The 26495-nt window shown below is 38.0% G+C and overlaps 1 protein-coding gene across 1 annotated transcript; it reads right to left on the bottom strand.

The window, feature by feature from the left end:
- Positions 1 to 10695: 10695 nt before the first annotated feature.
- LOC147544151 (Tetratricopeptide repeat (TPR)-like superfamily protein) lies at positions 10696 to 26079 on the bottom strand. The gene is made up of 7 exons (XM_086633166.1): positions 25796 to 26079; positions 24711 to 25023; positions 23189 to 23479; positions 21603 to 21851; positions 19321 to 19445; positions 17593 to 17691; positions 10696 to 11355 (listed from the first exon to the last, which is right to left on the bottom strand). The coding sequence occupies exons 1-7, from the start codon at positions 25843 to 25845 to the stop codon at positions 10800 to 10802; spliced, it is 1683 nt and encodes a 560-aa protein (XP_086489292.1). The 5' UTR covers positions 25846 to 26079; the 3' UTR covers positions 10696 to 10799.
- Between the last annotated feature and the right edge of the window lie 416 nt (positions 26080 to 26495).

The raw sequence follows: 26495 nt of genomic DNA, 5'->3' as shown, positions 1-26495 counted from the left end.
TGAATAAGCAATAAAGAAAACAAATAAACTAATTAAACGATTAAAAGTAAACGGGCGAGAGAGATTCGAGAGAAGTGTCGGAGAAACAAGAGTCGGGAGACAACAAGAGTCGGGAGATAAATAAGTGAGAGAGGTGTCGAAGTCCGGGAATCCATAATGATAAATCTACGACTATGTGTAGTCTAATCTAATGTTTCAAAGTACAATCGATATTCGACTCCTAAGGTGATGTCTATAAGCACTACGTATATCCGGAGATCATACTTAGTCAAACAAACATCATAATCGATTAATCCCGAGTCAACGAAAGTGTTGTTTAGTCGCCTAACTATGTGAAGTGCATGACAAGACACATGAAAATATGACTTAGACTACAATCGATATCGAATACTTCGTTTCGTCTATTAACTATGCGAAGTGCTTGACAAGACACATGAAAATACGATCAAAACGATAATCGAATTAAATGAACATCAATTCATAATCAAAACATCAAATCATATTAAACATAATCACGAATTCATCTCATATAATCGACACACTAAAGTTAGCTAACATGGCGATTGAATAAGAAATGGAAAGGAAATGGTGAGAGAATCCCCCTTTTTCGATGTGGTTCGAGGCTAAGATCGTCGGAAAATATGAGTCTTTAAGGTTCAGCCGATCTCCCCTTAGCAAATTCTGGGTTCCCCATAGCGACCACCATCATCTTCTCCATTTAGAACACACCCTCCATTAAAGCTAAACCCTAGCTTTCTCTCTCTAGCAATCTTCAACCAAAACCAAATCAAACCATATAGGAAGCTAGATCAAGACATGGGGAGCAAAAGCCCTAAGGTTTCGGATCAAAAAGGTTGCCGGAAGATCATGAAAAGTCCGGTCAAAGAAGCATGAAATTCCGGCCAAGAACCAAGAAGATCCGGCCAAAAGCTTAGGTCCGGCCAAAGGCTTCTTGCACGCGCGTCCCGAGCTTGCTGAGCTGCTGTCCCGTGCGTCTCTAGTGCTGTCCCGAGCTAACTCAAAGCCGTCCCGTGCTAGATGTGAAGAACCGAGCAGCTACACGTGAGATCCGGCCGGACCTTTGCTACTCCCGAGCTGCATCTCCTATGCCGTGCACGCTCCAGCCCGAGTGTTGAAGTCCCGAGCAGCAGCTATAGTGTTCGATCTGCTCCTTTCCCGAGCTACTGCTCGGGCGCTCTAGTTCGTACCGGCCAAAGCTTTGGCCGGCCTAGCTTGGCCGGCCAAGCTTTGGCCGGTCTACTCCTCCCTTCCTCTCTTTCTCTTCAAACCTCAAGCTCTAGAAACCCTAGATCTCCAAGAGCCCTCAAACCCTAGCCTCTTTGGCTCTTTTTTTCTCTCTTGCTTGGTTAATGAATGAAGAAGATGAATAGTAGCCTTTGACCCCTTTCTCTAACTTGAGTCAAACCCTAGACTTAGTCAAAGTTTGACTAAGTCTTTAGACCATTTCATCTTGGACCCTAAAGAGGTGCCTCTAAAATCTCTACTCCTTCCTTTCTTCTTCTTTTCTTAGTAGGATTGACTTTGATTCCCAACTAGAAACAAAGGGGAGTGCCTTCAAAAAAAGACCTTGGCTTCTTCCTTTCATATCTTTCCCGTCCGAACTCCGAATTGAATTCCGTTTTCACCGTCGGACTCGTCATTAACTCCTCTTGTCATTTGATTTGGTTGAAGTCTTTTTCTCTCCTTTTCGACACATGAAATGATAGTGACAATTCGTTCCCTTTATTCCGATTTACATGTTTAACTCCAAAATAGGCACCTAACATGAAAAACACATAAAATATTATTTATAATACTCAAAACGAACTAACTAGGCTTAGTTAGGCTCTCCAAATGTGACATTTTCGTGTCACATCAATAGGATTAGGTTCCCATTATCCACCTGATTTTGGGGCTTTTGCTCGATCCCCCTTTAATGAAATAGGATAAAAGTCCGTTGTTAATTAATGTAGTGTTTGTTTTTTCCAACCATTCCATTACAGTTGAAGTCAACTATAAATTACTTTCCGATTTATCTTGCGTCAATATTCCATCCATATCCTCAATTGTGACGTAAAAGTTTTGGTGGATGAATTTATGGTATATAAAAAAAGCTAATAATGCTGAAATTTAAGTTGTCAATGTCGGAATCGCGCGATATTCGAACAGTTGATGTAAATCGGCATTATGATCAAGATCACATTGTTATGTGGTTTTACTTTTAAGGTCACTTTTCATCGTTTTAACCCAATAAATGTCATTTATATGATTAGTTCTATTTTATAATAGTTTTTTGTTCTTTTCAAAGTTTCTTTCATTTCGTATTGTTAAACGTTATGTAAATTAGAAGTGATAGGAAATTCCAATATTATATAAAAGAGGTTCCTCTACGAGTTATATTAGTTCATTCAGTTAATAAAAATTAGTAGTTCTGATAGACGTCTCCTCCCTCTTGTGGGTACCTGATTTTTTCTTCCTCACCCCAATACTGGAGCCAATTGACATCTACGACTATGGAAGGATAAACAGGTTACATCTCTCAAGACCTCCTCAAACAGTATCATTCCTACTCGAAAAAAGTTATTATAAAATTCTTCCCCGCTTGAAAGCAATTCACATTCAAGTCATTTCAGAGAATTGAAAGTAAAATGATAAGGTCCAGGCCCATATGGAAGAAGCCACGGGAACCTCAGGAGCCAAGTGATATTATTTACACTACAGGTAAGGTCCAGGCGTTTACTGTGGACGGTTAGAAACTTTGAAATCCGAACTTCAGAAATACTCAATCAATCAAAAGAAAGAACTGGGCTAGCCAATCAGCTTCAATACAGCTTTTCGGGGACGATAAAGTGATAGGGTACGGGTTTGTCAGAAAATTAATAAGTCGTTCTTGTGAAGAGACAAATCGTCTCTTAGTATCAAATGAGAATAGCAATGAAAACAGTGATATAACCAAGAAGGAGTCGAGTAGGAGAGATGAGTTTGAATTACTATTGTATTCACTGTTTTCGGTTTTACAACGGGAGTAGTATATATAGGTATACAATTAGGGTTTAGATAGATATACATGAAATCATAAGTAAATCTACATAAAATCATAACCAAACTATCTTCATGCATTCGGTTGGATCCATGTTTGGCCGAGTAGGTCTTCTAGCCGAGTTGGTTTGTGGGCTTTAGTGTTGGACTGAGTCATCTCTGATGGGTGCCCCTAATACTCCCCCTTAAGTTGGAACTGAAATGGAAATAATGCCCAACTTTCCAATCGTCTTCTGAAAAGCGTTACTGCCTAGTGGTTTGGTAAAACTGTCTGCAAGTTGATCGGTTGTTGTTCTAAATCGTGGAGCAATTGTATTGTCTTTGATTTTCTCACGAACGCAGTGACAGTCAGTTTCAATATGCTTGGTTCGTTCGTGAAATACCAGGTTGTCGGCGATGTGAAGTGCCGCGCGATTGTCACAATAAACTGACGTTGGTGAAGAATGAGTAATGCCAAAATCCTTAAGGAGAGATTCAATCCATTGAAGTTCACAAGTGAGGTTAGCAAGAACTCGATATTCGGCTTCGCCCGAAGATTTTACAACCGTTGGTTGTTTCTTTGATTTCCATGATAAAGGACTCGAGTCGAGCATAGTAAAGTATCCTGTGGTCGAGCGTCGAATCGTGGGGCAGCCAGCGCAGTCAGAATCACAATAGCCAGTGACATGAAGAGAAATAATAGCCGAGAGAAAGATCCCATGGTCAATAAAACCTTTGAGATAGCGAAGAATACGATGTGCAGCGTCAAGGTGAATAGTAGTCGGACTTTGAAGGAATTGACTAAGATTATTAACTGCGTATCTAATATCTGGTCGAGTGACAGTGAGATATAGTAGGCGTCCAATTAGACGGCGATAGACGGAGGGATCAGGAATTGGATCACACGATTTATTATTGATTGAAATAAATTTCATACAAGCAACACTTGGAAGCAAATACTTAAAACGAGAAATTGATGGGTGGCCTAATCGCCAATGCCAAATATTAAAATTAACATTATTACTACTACTAGGAAAAAAAGACGAACAAATCCTAGGGTTCGTGTGAAGAAAATAGAGTCCCTCTGATCGATCACCAAGTCCAATCGTTGATTTCGTCGCTAGGTCCTGAAAGACACACGAGGTAGGATTAAAAAGCACGATACATAATAAAGAAGTTGTAATTTCGAAAACGGAGATTAAATTGATTTTAAAATCCGGTACATGTAAAACTTTATGAAGATAAAAAGATTTTGAAAAAGAGATGGAACCAATGTTAAGAACACAGATACGTGTCCCGTCGGGAAGTCGGACGAAATAATCGGGAAGGGCGGGAACATAAGAGGTGAAGTGTGATAATGTAGAGCAAATGTGTTTAGCCGCTCCGGAGTCGACTACCCAAGAATGAGAATTAAAAAACATACCAGTCAAGTTGATGGTTGGCTCGGTTTGTTGATTAGTGTTGCTAGGGGTGCCTGTAGAATTACGGTTCTAGTCCAGTAAGGATATTAACCCCTAGTATTGCTCTCTGGTTAAGGACGTGGCTGGGGCACTCCCTGTTGGGCCTTACTGGAAGTTGGATCAGACGTGACAGAAGCAGTCAACAAAGTTTGTTGCGGGCGCCCTCGTGGACGTGCTTGTGGGCCTGAACGATTCGGTGAGTAACCATGCAACTGCTAACATTGATTTTCAACATGTCCATGCATGTGACAATAGTCACAATAGGGACGTTGTCGCTTCGGACGGTGAGAATTATTTCGATCAGACCTAGAACCTTAGCCGACGGCTAGAGTGGCCGCCTCGACACCATGAGAATTATTACTAACAATATTCTGTTGAATCTCCTCTTGTTTGACGAGGGAATGAATACGTAGAGTAGAAGAAAACGGGTCCATGAGGAGAATCTGACTTCAGATGGCAGAGAATCGATCCTGGAGTCGATGAAGGAACTCCATTGCACGATCCTTATTCAACCTATCAATCATGGACTTTCCATGGGTACAATACAAGGTTCAATAGTCGTGAGTCTTTGAAGCTCGTCTTGGAGAGATTTCAATTGAGTAAAGTACGTGGAGACATCTAAGCCTTCTTGTTTCAAACAAGAAATGACTCTCTTTAGTTGAAAAACCTTAGGAGCGTTTGTTTGAAAAAAAACGATCATGGAGATTCTTCCATGTCTCAGCAGCAGACTCATCATAAAGGATAAATGACTAAATATCCGGAGAAACAGAGTTAAGGATCCAACTGGCAACGAGAGCGTTGCAGCGTTCCCAAGAATGTAAATCTGTGGGAGAAGTTGGTTTGATAATAGTTCCATCAACGAAACCAAGTTTATCCTTGGCTCGGAGAGCTTTGGTCATACTACTAGACCAGGAGGCATAGTTATCTCCGATGAGAAGTGGTTGGATTAACACAGTAGTGGGCGAGTTCAAATGGTGGACATCGAAAACTTGGGTAATGGGAGTAGCGGAAGTAGTGGTGTGATGCACCCGAAAAGGTTGCACACCCAAGCGAAAGTATCAAGTAGTAATCCGGCAAAGCCGGGATCGATCCAAGGATAGGAAGGTAATTTGGATATCGAAGGGTCTTATTCTTCGATCTAGATATTAAAAGCTAACTTAGACTAAAAAGGAGAGAAACAAGGATAAATGAGGGTTTTTAATGAATAAGCAATAATAAATTAAAGCAAGTAAAACTAATCAAATAAACAAAGTAAACGGGCGAGAGAGATTCGAGAGAAGAGTCGAAGGAAACAAGAGTCGGGCGACGGTAAGACTCGATTCGGGCAACAAATAAGTGAGAGAGGTGTCGAAGACCGGGAATCCATAATGATAAACCTACGACTATGTGTAGTCCGATTTAATGTGTCGAGGTACAATCGATATTCGACTCCTAAAGTAGATGTCTCTAAGTACTACGTATATCCGGAGATCATACTTAGTCAAACAAATGTCTAAATCGGTTAATCCCGAGTCATCGAAAGTGTTGTCTAGTCGCCTAACTATGTGAAGTGCATGACAAGACACATGAAATTATGACTTAGACTACGATCGATATAGAATACTTCGTTTCGTCTATTAACTATGCGAAGTGCTTGACAAGACACATGAAAATACGATCAAAACGATAATCGAAATAAATGAACATCAATTATAATCAAAACGTCAAATCATATTAAACATAATCATGAATTCATCACATTTCATCTCATATAATCGACACACTAAAGTTAGCTAAATATGGTGATTAAATAAGAAATGGAAAGGAAATGGTGAGAGAATCCCCCTTTTTCGATGATGGTTCGAGGCTAAGTTCGTCGAAAAATATTAGTCTTTAATTCCAGTCGATCTCCCCTTAGCAAATTTCTGGGTTCCCCATAGCGACCACCATCATCTTCTCCATTTAGAACTCAACCTCCATTAAAGCTAAACCCTAGCTTTCTCTCTCTACAATTTTTAACCCAAAACCAAATCAAACCACATGGGAAGCTAGATCAAGACATTGGGAGCAAAAGCCCTAAGGTTTCGAACCAAGAAAGTGGTCGGAAAGGCATAAAAAATCCGGCCAAAGAAGCTTCAAGATCCGGCCAAAATCATGGAGTTCCCGGCCAAAATAGCTTATCCGAGCTGCAGCCGCACATCCCAAGCCATGAAGCAGCTATCCCGAGCAGATCCGAGCATGCGAAGCTTCAAGATCCGGCCAAAATCATGGAGTTCCCAGCTTTAGTGCTGGTCGGCCCCCTTCACCTTCTTCTCTCTTGCTCTCTTTCAAAACCCTCAAACACTAAGAACTTAGAACCCTCCTTAGAAAATCCTCAACTTTTCTCTCTCCCTCCTTTCCAAGGTTGAAGATGATGAATAGTCTTTGACCCCTTTCTCTAAGTTCATTCAAACCCTAGACTTAATCAAACTTGACTAAGTCTTTAGACCACAAATGGGTACCTATAAAATCTCTACACAATTCTTCTTCTCTTAATATTTCTTGGGCTTGGACTTGGTTTTGGGCTTTGATTTAGAAACCAAGAGAGTGCCTCCATCCTTGTCTCTACATCTTCAAATTCTCACAAAGGACTAGAATACCCTCGGACTTCTTTCTTCCATATCTTCCCCGTCCGAACTCCGAATTGAATACCGTTTTCACCGTCGGACTCGTCATTGACTATACTTGTCATTTGATTTGCTTGAAGTCTTTTTATCTCGTTTTCGACACATGAAATGATAGTGATAATTCGCTCTCTTTATTCCAAATTACATGTTTAACTCCAAAAATGAGTACCTAACAAGAAAAACACATAAAATATTATTGATAACATTTGAAAATGACTAATTAGTCTAAGTTGGGCTCTCCAAATGTGACATTTTCATGTCACATCAGGTGGTGTCCTCCGTTGATGACATTGTTTTGAAAAAAAATCAAATAGGCTCTGTTACCATGCGAAGAGACAAATCATCTCTTAGTACCAAATGAGAATAGCAATGAAAATAGTGATATAACCAAGAAGGAATCGAGTAGGAGAGATGAGTTTGAATTACTATTGTATTCACTGTTTATTCAATTTTACAATGGGAGTAGTATATATAGGTATACAATTAGGGTTTAGATAGATATACATGAAATCATAAGTAAATCTACATAAAATCATAACCAAACTATCTTCATGCATTCGGTTGGATCCATGTTTGGCCGAGTAGGTCTTCAAGCTGAGTTGGTTTGTGGGCTTTAGTGTTAGACTGGGTCATCTCTGATGGGTTCCCCTAATAGTTCTCCTATGAGCCCCGAAATGCAAAACCGACAGTTGAAATTTGGTGTATTGAAGCTCGGTCCAACAAATTTTGTTACGTAAGGAAATGAAGACTTAGGATTTAAATAAATGGGAGGTGAAGGCCATTCATTGAGATGAAAGTAAAATATGCAAAAATGCTAACGATGATCCAGATATTGCTCATCAAGTTGACTAGGTCAATAAGTTAAGTTAAGGCAAGACAAAGAATCTAACAGGTCAACGAGTGTCAAGTCATAAGGGAGGTGAATCTAAAAGAACTCTGCGACTTAAGCCAAAACTAATATTGAATCTCAGATGTCTGTACAACTAACACTAGGTTGCTCAGATCTCATGTCAAAACTAATGATGAACTAAAAGTTAGAGAATTACCTGAATTCGCTTTTACCTCAGACTACGCTTGCTTTCCCCTAGACGAACTTGCATGTTTTTCTTGAAGATCTAGAGCTCCATTTGTGCAGCTCGTCTACTTGATATACCCGAGTGATTGATTTGATTTTCTACCCTTTTGGTTAGCTAGAATATACTTGAGCACTGAAGGTGAGAATTATTTCTCTTGTGATTAGATAGCTTGGGAATTGATTCTCTTTTCTGTCTTCGGCCAGTGTAGCTAGAGAGCTAACAATTCTGAGAATTTTCCACACTATTTCTGTTAAATCCATGTCTAAAGACTTCTATAGTTAGAATTCTATTCAAAATAATATTCTTAAAAGAACCTGGAATAAATTTATCAGAATTTTTCTTTCGAACACACCATTCATTTGAGTTGTTCTGGTGGAGTGAGTTAGGAGACAATTCCACAACTGTTCAGATGGTCATCAAATTCATAAGTCAAATACTCACCACCTCAATCCGATCAGATAACCTTTATTAGAAAAGGTTTAAATCAGAACTTGTGTCTGATTGGGATTCCCTGATGAGGATTACTAATCCTCATCTAAAGGGGAGTCCCTTGCCGTCCATGGGAGTGTCGAATCCTGTGGGACTTTCGACAAAAGCCAAGAGTTAACAAGCTCGCTTTTGCTGCCTGTCTCTGGTCTTAGGCAGACCATGCTTAAGCTCGCTTCTTCCGACTGCCCTCTGCAGCGTCCATGTGTATCCCATGCACTTTCCCATTTGTCATCTCTTTCGATCAAGGTTATACTCTTTATAAGTAACCCGTATTAGGGTTAGATTGCCATTAGCTCTAGATCAATTGACTGCACTACAAACCATAGTTGGTTTCTAGCTAAACATGACGATCCATAATGTGACCGATGTTTATGATCTTCATCGTTTCCCCAATCCAACAAAATGATCGCATTGACATCTTGAATCGAAAGACACTTACTTCACCTCTAAACGTACCCATTAAAGTATTTGTAATTGACTTCTTGGAAAGGAGAAAAATGAAAGGAAAAATATTGAACTAATGACCTCATATTTATAAAACAACGTGGTTATCAACTAAACTACAACCAAGCTTTTGTGATGATAAAGGCTTTAGGATACTTTAATTAGGATCACATTTCTTGGGTTTTTTGGGTTTACATCTCTTGCAAAAGTGTATCTTCATTTCAATTGATTTTGTCGACTGCAATGGGAAATATCAGATCTTAGAGCATCTCCAATGGGACACTCTAATAAACACTCTAAAAATCTAGTTGTCAAGTGTCTAATAAAGATTCTCTTTCCTAGTGTCAATATAGAGACACTCTACATTTGTTTGGTCTCCAATGGAGATCTCTAAAATCTCTTACTTAATACATATGTCCCTCTTCAATTCAATAGATAAAAAGTAGTTGAAAAGCAAAGTTTTCTATTGGTTGAAATAATAAAGTAACACTTAGAGAGTCTCAAGTAGACACTCTCATTTTAGAGATTCTCTCTCTAGACACTCTATAATAAATGTGTCCAACTCATAATAGAGTGTGTAACAAAGTGTTCCATTGGAGATGATTTTTTAACAAAAACTCCAAAGAGTCATATGTGGCACTCTAAGTGTTAGAGATTGAGTGTCCCATTGGAGATGCTCTTAGCTTTAAGGAGGGACGTGACCCTTGGACTTGTCCCAAATCTGCCGTAACAAAACCAAGAGAAACTGGTTATTGGATGAGCCCATGCGTGATATCCTAGTGCACCATGATCCCAAAGGATGCAACGCCAGCTTGTTAGATCATGGCCTCTGGTGCAGGTAAACGCGAGCAGTCTATTCTGGATGTGCTCCCTTTGCCTAAATGACCCCCAATCTGACTTTTTGCTTTTAGTTGTTTAGTCCTTAAAACAACCAAACTCCGTCCAAATTTGGAACTTGAATATCTCATTCATCTGGAATCGAATTCAAGTGATTATTGACTCTAAATTTAAGAGCTAGACGAAACGACACAATGACATTCCTCCTGTCTAAGTTTAACGAGTCACGCTGAGTTAAAATTGGGTCTAATCCTATCAAGACCGAGGATTCATTATTATTTAGAACAAGTAATAATCCATTCCTTAATGTTATTAGCATTAATTCTATCTATATAAATTTTGAAGTAAAACCACATATTCTAACCAAGTGGAAATGTAAAAAATATCTAAATAATTTTTGTACCCGGACCGCAGCTAATGGTAATATGAATAGATAATGTTATTGCCATAAAATTCAAGCTTTACCCTAGGAATCAACTGGGTGTTACTCTTGCTTTTGGAGATAAAGAGACGATAATGGAGAGATGAAAGTGGAAAAATGCAGTTGAAGAGATGAAGATGAAGAGGTGAGATGAAGAGAGACTTCTCTCGTTTATCCAGAAATTACAAAATCTAACAAAAGACTTCAAAAAAAAAACTAAATTTGGAATCCGCTATACATGTCACTAGAAAGTTTGATAAAAAGGGAGTCATTTGGGTAGGTTGATCGTCTCTAGGGGGCGAAAATGAAATCAACCAGTCAATACTAATGAAATATATGGGGACTGTTCAATTTATAAATAATTTCTTATTATACAAAAATATCTCCACTGGTACATCAAAAATCTTGACTATCCTACAGTTTCTAGAACTCTTTGACTATCAAAGTCATCCTCATACTCCTCGTCGTCATCACTGTCATCGTCGTCATTATCGTCATCATAATCATCAGCAGATGTTGATAACTCAACCACAGCTAGTTTATCAAATTCATGGACAGCTAAGCCAGCGAGTTCATTTGCTTCCCTCTGTTCTTCTTCTGTTTTTGCTAAAGATAGAAGTATGTTCTTGGCTTTCTGGTCAGGGAGAAATCCAGAGGATCCCATTTCCTTGAACCAATATACAGCACTACCAAAATCAATGTTCTTACCGTGAGCATCCATGATAATTGTGAAGATTGTTTGGTTAGCTTTGATTCCGTGGACCCGCATTTCTTCATACTTCTCCATCATCTTGTCTACATTACTTATTTTTGCATATCCTTTGATCAGTGTTCCATATGTCACGATGTTGGGTGCAAAACCATCTTGTTGTATTCTCTTGAAGAACTTCTCTGCACCATCCATGTCAGATGCATTCACATAAGCAGACAGCATTGTTGTATAAGAGTAGAGGTCAGGGGTGCATCTGCACACAAAGAAGCAAAATATGAACTAATAAGTCACCGTTTCTTTTTAGTGTTAGAATACAAAAATCGTACTCTATTCTTCAGAGGAAAAGTAAAAATACTTCCTCAACTATTGCTCAAATAACCATGTTTTGGGCAGCAAATTATTCAAGATCTAACCCCAGTTAAATTATAGAAAATAGTTCTGGTACCAACATTTATCAACCCACATCGAAGTTCATCAGTTTATTCAAGATATAACCCCAGATATATCATGTGATGAACATATGTGATGCATGTAAAGCTGCATTACATGATCAAGTACGCTGTAATCCTGATCTTTCTCAATACTAAGGCCACTTTGGTTGATCCTAAACACAATGGAACCAAACTCACTTTCTAGTCAAAACAAAAATGAAGGCACTACATGAAAATGATAAAACTACCACCAGGTTAACAGTTTTTACAATTGATGGAAGATAATGGTTGGACAATAAAAGAAGAGAAATTTTATATTTTTTTTTATTATAGTTTATATGTTTTTTACTTATGTTATGTATTTGAAAAATCAAAATCTTTTGTATTTAGTTAGAGTTAACCTAGCATTACCTTGGGCATCTATAAATACCCTAGTTTGTAATTTGCTTCAAGTAAGACGTGAGGAAGAAAGTTCCTGGTGGTGAAGAGTTTTAGTCATCCTTCTTCTCTAGTCCGTTTATGTCCAGTAAAGTGGTTTCCGGGCGAGGTTCTAAAAATTGTGTGAAAAATTGCGAGAACAATTGCATGACAGATGACAAGTAGTGGAGACAACATGGTTAGAATAATTCCATGTTTCAATATAGAATATTATGATTATTGGAGCAACAACTTAAAAGGTGTGCTTAAATCAATGGATTTATGGAGTTTTGTTGAATAATGATTCACCATACTAGACAATGAAAATAGAATAAAAGACACCACAACATTGTTCCTTATATATCAAGCAATTGAGAAGCTAGTGTATGAAAGAATTAATAAAGCTAAAACTGTCAAGTGAACAGTATAAAAAGGTACACCTCCAAATATAATTTAAAAAAATCAGGAAATTGGGCCAGAGGCCCAATTTCATGTTTTTTTGTCAAAAAGACAAGTTATCTTTTTGTCCTTTGAGGCCCCATATACAGTTTGGAAATAGTTTTGAAGGACAATTCTAAAAGCACTCCCATTTCTAATGCCGGAATTTGCCCTTAGAATCTTAGCTTGCGAAGCTTTGCAAACTGGTTTGCACTGCTTTTGCAATCTGGTTTACAGAGCTTTGCAAAATGGTTTGCACTGCTTTGCAATCTGGTTTACAGAGCTTCCCAAACTGGTTTGCACTGCTTTGCAATCTGGTTTGCAGAGCTTTGCAATCCTGTTTGCATTGTTTTGCAATTTGGTTTGCGTTGCAATGACTTTGCACACACTTTGCAATCTGGCTTGCAGAGCTTTGCAAACTAGATTGCACTACTTTGCAATTTGATTTGTCTTGCAAAGCTTTGCAATCTGGTTTCCAGAGCTTTGCAAACTGGTTTGTGAGAAAGTGAGAAAGAAAGATTTTGTTTCTTCATCCACGTGGTCTATTGGGGCAATGCCGCAGTTAAGCTTGATTGTGCACTAAATTAAATCATATTATTATGATAGTAGTAATTACTTGCGTTAAGGTATTTGAAAAATCAAAAGTCTTTTGTATTTAGTTGGGAGTCTAGAAATACCTTGAGCATTTTTAAATACTCAAGTTTGCAATTTGTTTTAAGTATGAAGTGAGAAAGAAAGTTTCTAGTGGCAAAGAGTTTTAGTCATCTCGTTCTTCCTACTCCAAATTGTTTCCAACAGAGAGTCATTGTTAGTTGTCTTTTCACTAAAAAAACACCAAGTATTAAATGCAACCACTTGACACCTCTTCAAACTATTCCTACTTGACAAATCTGTAATATGTGGATCACTCATAATATCAGTTTAATGAGTCCTCGTCGCATATGATTCGAAGAACAAACCAAATATATATGTGAACCATATTCCTTTTATTTCCTTATTGATCAGATATATTTGCCTGTCTCACCCCCTCAGGACCAAGCTTGGTGGAGAACTTAAAATCCACAGGTGAAGCCCTAGGATTCTCGGGCTTATCAGACGTAAACAAATTGACTGCTCTGATCGTTAGCGAGAAGATTGAACTAGGGCAAGATGCTAGCGATGATAGTGGGATGGGGGAGCCTCTCATCATCCCTCCTCTGGCCGTTGAAATCCCTGGTAATCTTGACGAGGTTATGGAGGAAAATCAGGTAGGTGGTTCTAGAACCAAACTCAAAAAGAAGAGGATCCCCAGGGAAGTGAAGGCCCTTGAGTGGAATTTGTCGGTTCCTATGAAGAAGAAAAGGTCGGGTTCAGCTGCTAAGGCACCAAGGGATGAAGACTTCTCATGTCCCTAAACCTTCTTAGCTGGAACATAAGGGGGCTAGGGAGCCCAGCTAAGCACTGTGCCGTTAGGCTTTTGATTAAAGAAGTTAAAGCGTCTTTTGTTTGTATTCAGGAAACGAAGCTTGTTAGTTTGTATCCTCTTTTGGTTAGATCTCTTTGGGGTCTGGGGAACCATGGATGGGCTGCTTTACCATCCGTTGGTGCGTCAGGTGGTATTTTATGTATGTGGAACTCTGATGATATAGCAGTAGTGGATCAAGTTGTTGGTTGTTTTTCTGTTAATCTTGTTCTAAGGAATATTAAAAGTGGCTTCCTGTGGGTCTTTTCGAGTGTCTATGGTCCTTGTATCAAAGAAAATAGACACTTGTTTTGGGAGGAACTTAATCTTATTGCCGGTAAGTGGGATCTCCCATGGTGTATTGGGGGAGACTTTAACGTGGTCAGATTTATGCACGAGAAAAGTAATGGTACAAAAATTACGAAAAGTATGAGCGCTTTCGAAGACTGGATCTCCAACCATGGTCTAATAGACTTGCCTAAACAAGGAGCCAAATTCACTTGGTCCAATAACCAATCTGACCCTATTATGTGTTTATTAGATAGATTCCTGGTGAACTCCGAGTGGGAAGATCAATTCCCTTTGGTAGAACAAGTGATTTTACCAAAGTCTGTGTCGGACCATGCGCCGGTGCTTCTGAAACATGAAAGTCACAAGTCATCTCCTCCTCCATTCAGATTGGAGGAAGTATGGATGAAGGAACCGGAGTTTATGGATCTGATCCGAGAGTGGTGGGAGGAATCGGGGAACCAGGGTGGGGCTAGACTGGCACTGTGGGATAAAATCCACTTCATTAAAGAGAAGCTGAAGGTATGGACGAAGGTTAAACATGGGAAGTTCATCGTTGAGTTGAAAAGCGTTCGGGATAAGATCGATTCATGGGACAAAGAGGAAGAGGTAAATGTCCTATCTAATGCTGACTTCGAAGCTCGTAGGTGCAGCAGAATTGAACTAAATAAGTTGCTCAACATGGAAGAGATTAGTCTGCGCCAGAAGTCTCGGGTGCAGTGGCTTAAGGCAGGTGATCGTAACTCGAGCTATTTCCATAAGATCATGAAATGCAGGGCAAGGGCTAATCATATTGGTGCTCTAAAGCACAAAGGTAATCAGATTTCGGAGAAGAAGGACATTAAAGCCGCAGCAACAGAGCATTTTAGTGAGCTATATACTGAAAGCTGCTTTTGGAGACCATCCATTGACAACATGGCACTGCCAAAGATCGACCCTATTGATAATATTATGTTGGAAGCCGATATCACAGAGGAAGAGGTGAAGGAGACGTTAAAGACTCTCGCTGGGGATAAAGCCCCAGGTCCTGATGGCTTACCCATTTGCTTTTTTATTAAGTGTTGGGACATAATCAGGGTGGAATTCATGGAGACTGTCCAGGAGTTCGTCAACACAGCTAGATTGGATTGGAAGTTAAACCACACTTTTGTGGTCCTTATTCCTAAAAAAGAGAATGCTCTGAGTTTATCCGAGTTCAGGCCTATCAGTCTTGTAGGTGGAGTGTATAAGATCATTGCTAAGGTTTTAGCCTCTAGATTGAAGAAAGTTCTGGATAAGTTGATTTCCCCTTTCCAGGGTGCATTCGTAGAGGGTAGACAGATCCTTGATGGGGTGCTAATTGCTAACGAGTTAATCTATTCTAGAAGGAAGTCAGGGACCCAAGGAATGGTTGTTAAGGTAGATATAGAGAAAGCTTATGATAGGGTGGCATGGGATTACCTATACCAAATCATGGAAAAGATGGGCTTTGGGTATAAATGGAGGTCCTGGATATATTCTTGCATTAGTTCGGCCTCCTTTGCTGTGATGGTGAATGGATCCCCAACTAAACCGTTTCAGAGCTCAAGAGGGATTAGACAGGGAGACCCGTTATCCCCTCCCTTATTCCTTCTTGTTGCTGAATCCTTCAGCTACTGCCTTAGGGTGGCAGAAGAAAAGCAGTGGATTAATGGCTTCAAGGTCAAAGCAGATGGTTTGGCAGTGAACCATCTTCAGTTTGCTGATGACACCCTTTTCTTCCTTGATGATTCAGCTCAGCAGCTGGCCAAACTTAAAGAGATCCTAATATTATTCGAGTTGGCTTCTGGGTTGAAAGTTAACTATTCCAAATCCATGATATATCCAGCAGTAGTGGGTTTGAATCTCTCGGCCAACATTGATGTGTTGGGGTGCCCAGTGGCTCAGCTACCCAGTAAGTACTTGGGTCTCCCATTGGGACAATCCTACAAAAGTAAGGCATTATGGGATCCGGTGGTGGAGAGAGTAAACAAGAGATTGTCTACCTGGAAGGCTAAAACTTTATCTAGGGGTGGTAAGGTTACCCTAATCAAATCAGTAGTCTCAGCTCTTCCTTTGTATTTCCTCTCACTATTCAGCATCCCTGGATCGGTACTTATAATCATTGACAAAAAGATGTGTGACTTTTTATGGCATGACAAAGAAGGAACCAATCGTATGCACTGGGTGGCCTGGAAACTCATTTGCAGGGATTTGGAGATGGGGGGTCTGGGTATTAAAAGTCTCAAAGAAATGAATAGAGCTCTCCTATCTAAATGGCTCTGGAGAATGGCTAAAGAAGATAAAGCTTTATGGAGGACCCTTATTGCTGAAAAGTATGGGGTTCGGCAAGGTGGCTGGAGTCATAGCCCCATTAAATCTGCTTATGGATGCGGGGTATGGAAGGGTATAGCAGGCAATGCAAATGATTTTGAAAGAATTACTAGATGGAAAGTTGGGGATGGGAAGTTTATAAGATTCTGGCACGATAAGTGGTGTCACCAGCTTGCTCTAAAAGACAGGTTTCCGGCCATTTTCTTTATTGCCTCTCACAAGGATGCAACTGTGTTTGATTCATTTGACTTTACTTCTAGCTCTTGGAAGATTCATCTGAGGAGAAATTTGAACGATTGGGAAGTTGACATTCTGGCTAACCTCCTGAGTGTAATAGATAACCATAAACCTAAGCAGGGGGATCCGGACACTAGAGTTTGGAGAGTGGATGAGGAGGAAGACCTGAGTGTGAAGAATTGCTACATCAGACTCTTGGAGTCTGAACCTACTGATAGGGAGCCGATGGACTTTAAGGGGCTGTGGTCGAGGCTTATACCACCGAGAGTAAGTTTTACTATTTGGGCGGCAGTTCTGGGCAATCTCCCAACATTGGATGTGCTAAGAAACCGAGGCATGCAGATAACTAATTGGTGCGCGAGGTGTAAAAGTCAAGGAGAGTCTATCGACCACTTGTTTGTCCACTGTGAGGAGGCCTGGAAACTATGGTCGTTCTTTATCCGGGGCGTGGGACTCAATTGGTGCTGTCCAAAGTCTCTCTCTAATGTACTGTCCCAATGGGGAGGAACAGTAATTAGAAAGTCGAGCAGAGACCTATGGAGGCTGATCCCTTTTGCCATTTGCTGGTCGATATGGAAAGCTAGAAATGATGGAATCTTTAAGGATTCCCCTAGACTCCTCGTAGTGGAGGTGGAAGATGTTCTTGGGCTTCTATTTCACTGGAGTAGGAACCTAGGATGGACCGTTAATTTTTCTTATTTTGATTTCATTGCTAATTGGGAGGATATCATATCGTAACATTGTAGATGTGAATCCCCCTTTTCCGGTGTATCTTCTCCCTTTCCTTTAATTTATTCAAAATTTTCAAAAAAAAAATATTTGCCTGTCTAAGATTGGTGCTCTCAGTTTGAGCATAACTAAATAAAAGTTCATGCGGTAGACGTCCAAGAACAAAAGAGATATTTACCTGTCTCTTCTCATGCTTTTGAACACAGTCCGGGCTTCTTCCACCAATCCAGATATTGCAAATGCATCTAGCAAAATGTTATAAGCTTTACGTGTTGGCCTGCAAAAGATAAAAGAAATAAAAGAAAGGGACTTGAGAATGTGATGTATATCAACTTCCCTCAAGGACATGCCAAAATGTTTACATCAGAAACTCATGCACATATAAGCTAAACCATTAACCCAAAATAATTGCCTATTACAGCCCCCTACGAGGACAAATAAATATAGTAGCCCATTTTTGCTGCAAAGTCAAACTTGTAGAGCAAATATTGTCGGAACTATTTCCACGTGGGACCCTTTGTGGAGAGATATTTGACATACACACCATTAAGTGAGTAGAAAAAGGCCCACATGGAAATAGAAGGTACACATGCTATTTTATTTTCGTAGCCATTATGTATTTTTATTTACTAATTTCAAGAAACCATAATTACATAATACATAAAAGATATTAGCTTAAGAGTGGTACTATATGGTCCTAACAACACGGTTACTAGTAGACACATGATGTGCAGACAAACCCTCTTAAGTAGTTAAGTGAGTGTGAGTTTCCAACATGAGTACTGAATAGGTAACTTGGATGATCCTATTTAATAATTTTTGTCATATCTGATCCTTTGATATTCAATAGTAGTATCGAACACTGCAATACTCTTCTTCGATACTCCTATTAATTCAACAGGTATACTTAAAGATTTCGTACATATATCTTCGATGGACTTGCACGTAAGTGTGTTGAAACAAAAAAATATCACTGTTTGTTGATCTCTTTTCTTTATAAAGTAACAGTGTCGGTCCTAAGCTGAAAGAATTGTAATTATTACAAAAGAGTGAACAACAAAGACCTGAGAATATGTGTGCAGTTGCATATGACACCTCGTAATGGTATCTGATGCTGATAGACGTACTTGTGTCCAGGTTACGTAGATATCCAAATGCTCAATATGAATATCTGAGTATCCGTGAAGAACAAAACATGCTGTAGAAATTGTAAGGGCATTCCCCGACCTCCATTTACTTCTACATGTTTTATGCAACTTTTGCTTTTGTTGTCTTTTTTTTTTGTGTGTGTGTGGCTTTCATAGATCATAATTTGTTTCTAATTTGTATGAATTACTGCAGTTGTTGTGAGGAGACTTTTTTGTATGCAATAACTTGTTATGTTTGGGTTATTTTATGGTTACAATGAGCGCTAAGATATATTTGAATTTCAATTTTTACCAGTTTTAGCATTGGTGGAGTCCATTTTATGGAATTCCTACAGTAAGACCCAACATGAGCTTGTAATTATTCTTTGATCAAACTAGATGTATCATTTAAGTGATGAATATTTAACAAGATCTGACACATCCCATAAACCTGCAAAAAATTTGCTATTCACACAGGGGTCAAGTATTTTGGAACTGCCAACAACCCTTGGTTGGAGCGGTAAGATGTTTAATCTTCCACTTTAGAGGTCAAGGGTTCAAGGCATGCTGACAATTCAGAAAAAAAGAATTTTGGAACTTAAAGCAAAATAGTATACAAGATCCTATGACATTCTGCATTGGAAATGATTTGCTAAAATATGACAACTATATATCGTAAAATCAGACAATATTCTGCCATTGACCAACAACAGATCAAATCCAGCTGCAAGAAATAGGCAAATAGTAAAGTGAAATGTAACTCGTAAGAACCTACGCACCTCACACCTGCATCCAACATCTCTTCAAAAACTGCTAGTGCCTCTTCTTCCCTTCTGGCTTTGCCATAAGCACTAATGAGCAATGTATAGCTCACAACATCAGGTCGAAGACCAGCTCTTTGCATCTAAGATAAGTTTTATTTTTGTGGAAATTAGACATCAGAAAGTCGAACAAAAAAAGTATATTCCTTTATGATGGAACAAATATGAAGTAACCAACATCAATTCAGCATATATTAAGAACTGTAGCTATTTACGTTAACATACGGGTACTTGAATCTGACAGCTAGGCATTTCAGACAAGGCAAGAGGAAAAGCGTTAACGAAGATTTTATTGTCCTAACTTAATCTAATATGTACATTACGAAAAGAACCTTAACTCGTTTAATAGGATATAATCGAAGCAAGCAGTCAAAAGAAACGCTAAACACACTGGATTACATAAGTACAGTTTTATCGAGCGATGTAGCTAGGTCGTTGGTCTATTTGAGGAGTTACTTTTCAACATTTGGAAAAACTTGAAATGTATAATATTTAAAGAATACACCCCACAATCTCCAATCTCAAAAAAAAAATACATATTTTGGGTCCTTTTAATTCTGGTCATGACAAATGTAAGAGCCCACAATGTTAAATAAAAACCAAAACGATATCGTAAATAGCGGCTTGGTTTTGATTGCAAGCTTCTAAATTAATAGTATAAATAGATACAATCAATTTGATACAAAAATGAACTACAAGAAGCTTGCAAACTTACTCCAATGAAAATGGAACAGAGAAATATTTTTCAATATGGAAATAGATTGCAACTGAATACATTCTTCATCTACACTAACGGCGGGAGGAGTGAGAAGTGGATGATTTTGTTCAGAAACAGAAAGAGGAGAACTAAAGAAAAATAACGGAAACCTAGAAAGAATCTGCTCAAATCTAATAGAGATGGATGTTATTGGGTTTATTTTGGGCAGTCTGCTTAGGGGAATATTTGGGTGCCTTCCTATTTCATAACTACACATTTGAGCTTCGATTAGACATGGATCTGAGTTACGAGATTTAGGTAGAGAGTAGACAAGCTTTAGGCCCATGGGGAGCCTTTCCGCCCAGGCCACGATGCAGATTTGACCCTGACATTGAAGTACTGAACAGAGGTATTGGAAACAAGGAATGAAATTTCGGTTTCGGTGGAAATTTCGGTCGGTCCAAAAGTGGAAACGTTTCGTAGAAATGTTTCGATTAGTGTGGAAATCTTACAAATCTACAGAAATGATAGAAAAATGATGCAATTATGTATAACAATATTATTAAACAATAATGAGCATAAAAATGATGTTTAACATTATCTATTAGTTTAAAGGAGTATTAACAATTACACAGTTACATCCGGGGGTAAATTCAACAACTTTTTGACTGATAATAGTTAATAGTTAACAAACTATATAAGTTTGAGAAGGTATCGTCAATTACACAGTTATATCAGGAGTGTTACTAAGATAAAATCAATTTAGGCAGTTAAGTCAAGGAGTAAATCATTCAAATAGATTTAAAAACCATAGAAAACATAACATAAAAATCAAGAGAGACCTAAGAGAAATGAAGATGAAAAAGACGAAGAAAGGGATATATTTCTAGTATTAGTTTCTCCGGTTTTTTTGCTAGATTTCTCCTATGTCGGTCGAAATTTCCATCATGTTGGTGGAAATTTCGACATTTCCAACAACTTCGGTGGAATTTTCGATCATGTCGATGGAAACTATGCAGAAAATAGTTGTAAGTGTTATTTCGTGCACCTAATCTCATTTTAGGAAACGTTTCGAGAAATTTCGGGAAGTTTCATTCCTTGATTGGAAATGGCAAAAAATTTACTAAAAAGGAGTACCTTCTAACTTAAGTATATTGGCAGGGCTCTGCTTTACATGAGTTGGAATGACACAACTAAACTATACATAATTAGTTTTTATTCCGATAATTTATTGATGAATAAAGAAAAGATTAAAGAAAGATTCCTACTATCCTATCTTCAGGGAGTGGATGAGGTTGTATTGCCAATCGTCAGTGTCAACTAAAATAATTTGTTCAAAAACTAAAAACTAAAACAGATTGCAACTTTTAAAATAGAGATTCATAATAAGCTGGTTTAAGTTTTCAAAAAAATAATAAGCTGGTTTAATTTGTGTTTTGGCCTCCAAAACTGATATCAAGTTCACCTTGTTTGGTTTTCTTTCTGAGCTAGTCCATACAGGAAAATCTTGAAGAAGAAAACTAATTTATGGCTAAGATCTTACCTGGTCATAGATATTTGAGACTTCCTTGTAATTGTTCTCGAAGGACATTAAGCTGTTATAAGTAACTGTTGATTGTGGAACCCCTCTCTCAGTCATCTTTGCAAATAATTTACGAGCTTTATCGTAACTTCCAGCTTTCTTATACATGTAAATCATCATATGGAACATTTTCTGGTCGGGCTTTAAAGGAGAAACCTCATCATTCAGTAGGGTCTCAAATATTGATTCTGCCTCTTTAAACTTGTCCCCCTGTGACATCCAGCTGACCTTGGTTAGTTTTACATGAAACTAAGACAATAAGATTGTTTGTACTACAATCAGGTGATTTTACTTCAATTCCATGGTTCACGCTTATGAAAGATTTCTGCTAAGAATGATCCGATTCATCAGGAAAACAATTTCGAAATTGATTGAGATTGATTTTGAAATGATCCAATATGTATCATACAATTTGAGTCTTAAATCGTACAATTTTAACACCACTACTAGTTTGTAGCACACTGATTGACTGCAAATAATTAGAAGGAGGTGACTTGAGGAACTCAAACTTTCCAACTTGGATACCATATATTTGTGTTGGAACAATTCTGAATAAGATACTCAATAAAAATTCATTTACTCATCAGAAAAAGAAATGCATTAAGTTTCAATTATTCAGTTTTGAAATAGCTTTACGAACATGTTGAACACTAACAATAAGTCATTTGCATTTGAACAGAAGAAACATCAAACATAGAGGACCAATATGTGCAAATAAATTACAAAACCTAATAACTTCAGTGCAGATATATAGGAGTGGTCTGAACGTAAATGAGTAAGACATATTGGCATACCCAATCTGGATGGTGCCTTAGCCTGACAGCCAAGTATCAAGCACATTAAGCAACTTTCAACTATGTGATAATTATGTTCATGCAGCAATACTCCCCTTTATATAGATAAAGCTACTTTAAACAGCTTCATATATGCATGACATGAGTTATGGGTACAGAATTACAATTTTCACCAAATGAAGAAAAACTGTATCGGTATAATTTCTGAGATGCTAGTAGCGAATCTGTCTGAAACTAACTACCATTATTAAACAGCACAGAAGTTCTAGCATCCTTGCTTGATAATTCATGATGACTAAATAAATATTCCACTAATTATTTGGTATCCATACAATACCAGATATTTTCCATTTTTTAGAACTCGCATATAGTTTTCACGGTACTGTCAAAATATATTTTTCTGGTAGAATCTTGAGAATAACATTTAGTGCCACTGCCAAATATTTTTCATGTTACTTGAACAATAAAGTGACGGTAGCTTCCATGATTCAGCTGTACATTTTCCTCTACTGTTGTAAGCAGTGTCCAGTAACATTCTCCCAACACTTACACATAACGGTATACAGAATAGAGTTAGATCAAGAAAATGGAATGGAAAAACGGGAAGCTAAAAGATAAAATGAGAAAATATATTATGATCATCTGATGCGTGGACACAAAAGGTTCATTAGAGGGAACATCATATGTCTGTTCACCCTCATGCATGTATTCTGGAAGAAAAAAAAGTTCAAGAGATAAATGTAATATTTGTACCTCAACAAATATCTTTAACATTATTTGATAGGTTACGGCTGACGGTTCGGGGCCTGCAGATTGCATCTTTCGGAATATTGCTTCGGCCTTGTTATACTGGCCTCCTCTTCCATATGCTTCCATAAGAGCTGTCTGGGATATAACATTAGGAGGATAACCCTTCTTGTTCATGTAACTTAGAACCCTCTCTGCCTTGTTGAAGTCACCTTGCTTTCCATAAGCTGTAACAAGCATCAAGAAATCCATCTCATTGAAGTTCCACCAGTGTTGAGTCCTAAGCCAGTCAAGAATCTAAAAGGAAATAAAAAGGAAGCATATGATCAATGACAAATGTGTATTCTGTAAGATAAACACTTCATCGCAAGTGTTTTGGGACCAAACCAACAAATGTTTCACTCCACACAGCTTAACCAACTGAAATCATCCCAAACCCTTGAATTAGTGGGGCATCTTAAATAACAGCAAAAGAAAGCTCATAAACTAGAAGCCTGATATTTAGACCAAAGTTTCCAAGTCAGTAAGTCATCAAAAATTTCGTCCCAGTAGCTTTAAAATCAAGAGATGATAAGAAGAAAACAAGATCATTTCAGAGCGTCCTGACATGAAGTTGTTTCTCACGAAGAAAAGCTCAAAACATTTCACACTCGTATTGTGGAACAAAATCCAACTCAATAGGTAAATATTTTTTCATCAATATATTCATTCAAAGTTTCAAAGAAGAAATCCAACTCCATAGCTACGTAACATGTTCAGAGAAAATTTATGGCAGTTGCAATTCTGCTTTCTTGATAATATAGTTATCAGGTTTACGGGTCGATGTCATTCGAATTATGTTATGGTAAAATTTTGATATAATGGTCTCAATGGTATGTAATCCAGGTCAGATTGAGGTTTCATTATTTGCTGGTATTTCGATGAAAAACACGCTTGTGTAAAGTTCAGGAAAATAGTACAAATTTTCTAAGAAAATAATGTTAAATCTTCAAATTCTTATAAAACACTGATACTCTTTTCTATAACTTTGAGCCAAATCTGGTGCTCTGGTATTCTGATACTCATACTGAACACTAGGATGATCGAGTGACTTCAGTATGCATAACGTGAAATTTTTTAATCTATAATCTTGTGCAAACATGTACATAATAGTGTTAGGAGCACAAATAATGAAACCTCAATCTGACCTGGATTACTTACCATTGAGACCATTGTATCAAAATTTTCCCATAAAATAATTCGACTGGCAACGACCCGTAAACCTAGTAACTATGTTATCAAGAAAGTAAGTAACAACTAAGTACTTAATAACTAAGACAAATGAACTTAGATGTCTACACTCAAATCCCATTGATAGGTAAGCTTTTTTCACTTCCAATATCTAACATGCATACCAATATCAGATACATGTACTAGTAGTAGTATACATGTTTATATAGTCAAGTGCAAAGAAACATGTGGGTAGTGATTATATTTGAAGTAAACTGCACGTGATGAAAGAAAGTAATCAAGGTTTTTATCGATATACCTCACTGACAAGGTTCCATTTCTTTAGCTGTTTGAATCTCACTAAAGAACCCAGAACAAGGTCCTTAGGAAGCCCTTGGTTTTTCGTCCTGTGGGTTCGGAGGATTGAAATTGCAGAGCCAGCCTCTTCAATTTCGCTCATCAACCTCCGCCAGTTCTTCTGGTTTGCTTCATCAGCTGCATCTTTGAAAACTTCAACCTTTCTCCTCCTTTGCATGAACTTTCTTGGTGCCAGCATACCACATGTAATAGTCTCTACCCTCAGATGGACTTTAACCTTGGAAACATATCCATTTTGGAAGACTCTTGCTTTACTGAAGATTAACACAAGAGGGCAAGATGAGACTAACCAATAACCACAAATCGATCAATTAGCATTCAGAGATAACTGACAGATCTAAGAAGCAACTTCACAATATCTTTAAATAGCTCCATAAATATTTTTAAATAGCACCAAAAATCAATGAAAACTATGTTTCTCCTTATTGATTGTAAATAATATAAACCACATTTGGCATGAAGACTAGATTCTCCAATTGGTGTTAATCAAGCATTACTTTAAGTATAGCACTTCATCTATGAATTTTCCCCATCACCTCAACTGAAGTAAGTGAGAACCCATCTCGGTTGGGTAGTTACGTGTGTCTATCCAGTGCGGAGACCTGGGTCCGAATCTTACTAGACGCGAAACAAACTGAAGTAACTAGGTCATTCATTTTGATTTACTACCTTGTTAATCTAGTAGAGAATAACTAAATGATAAGTGTCAACTCCACAAATTTGAAATAATTAAACAATATCAAATTAGAGAATCTACATACAAACAAACACACTAAATCCTTCTAATTTTTGTTTTTTTAAGGAGAAATAATTCATACAACAAACTCAAAAGGAACAAATAATGTAGAAAACCAGATAGGAGTATAAATAAAGGGTGTATGGAGAAACTTGAAGAGAAGAGGAAACTCATTTTAGAAACTATCAAGAACTTCAACAAGAAATGGATGGTGGCAGTAAGACGGGAGGCAGAAAGTTCTGTCAAGCAACAAAAATATGACGGAAAAATGTGATAGAAATGCAAATTACCTGAAATTTGAAGAGAAAGAGAGCAAAGAGTGGGATTGAACTGCTTCCATCAGAAAACGAAGCTTCTGAGGTGATAAGGCAACGGTTTTATTTTTTTTCTTCACCTTATCAAGTTGTCTGAGAACGAAGCTTCAAAACCCAAAACCTCATTAAAAAAGGGACGGTGTCTACCCCGGCTACGAGTGGGATTGGGTCCGGTTCGGGTGACCACAGGTTATAATTCTGTCACGCATATGTATTGAGCAACTAAAAGCACCCGAAAAAATTGTTGTTAGAGCATCTCCAATGGGACACTCTAACAAACACTCTATAAATCCTAATTGTCAAGTGTCAATACAAATTCTCTTTCCTAAATGTTAATATAGAGACACTCTAATTTTTATTGGTCTCCAATGGAGATCTCTAAAGTCTCTATGCTTAACACACATGCCCCTCTTCAATCCAATAGATAAAAAGTTGTTGAAAAGCAAAGTATTCTATTGGTTGGAATTAAAAAGTAAGACTTAGAGAGTCTCAAGTAGACACTCTCATTTTAGAGTTTCTCTCTCTAGACACTCTATAATAAATGTGTCCACCTCATATTAGAGTGTCTAACAAAGTGTTCCATTGGAGATGGTTTTTTAAGAAAAACTCCAAAAAGTCATGTGTGGCACGCTAAGTGTTAGAGATTAAGTGTCCCATTGGAGATGCTCTTAGCATC

This window comes from Eschscholzia californica, unplaced genomic scaffold (assembly GCF_041429995.1).
Source record: "Eschscholzia californica isolate CP2 unplaced genomic scaffold, dmEscCali1.0.p SCAF_4, whole genome shotgun sequence".
In the NCBI taxonomy this organism is placed as follows: domain Eukaryota; kingdom Viridiplantae; phylum Streptophyta; class Magnoliopsida; order Ranunculales; family Papaveraceae; genus Eschscholzia; species Eschscholzia californica.
This window is presented reverse-complemented; position numbering and strand designations above follow the sequence as displayed.

Excerpts from the sequence above, each read along its gene's own strand:
- LOC147544151 (XM_086633166.1), bottom strand. The coding sequence starts at position 25,845 with ATGGAAGCAGTTCAATCCCACTCTTTGCTCTCTTTCTCTTCAAATTTC. Across the intron at positions 25,024-25,795 it reads TCTTTCTCTTCAAATTTCAG|TAAAGCAAGAGTCTTCCAAA; the intron begins GTAATTTGCATT and ends GTTAATCTTCAG. Across the intron at positions 19,446-21,602 it reads TCTCAAATATCTATGACCAG|ATGCAAAGAGCTGGTCTTCG; the intron begins GTAAGATCTTAG and ends AACTTATCTTAG.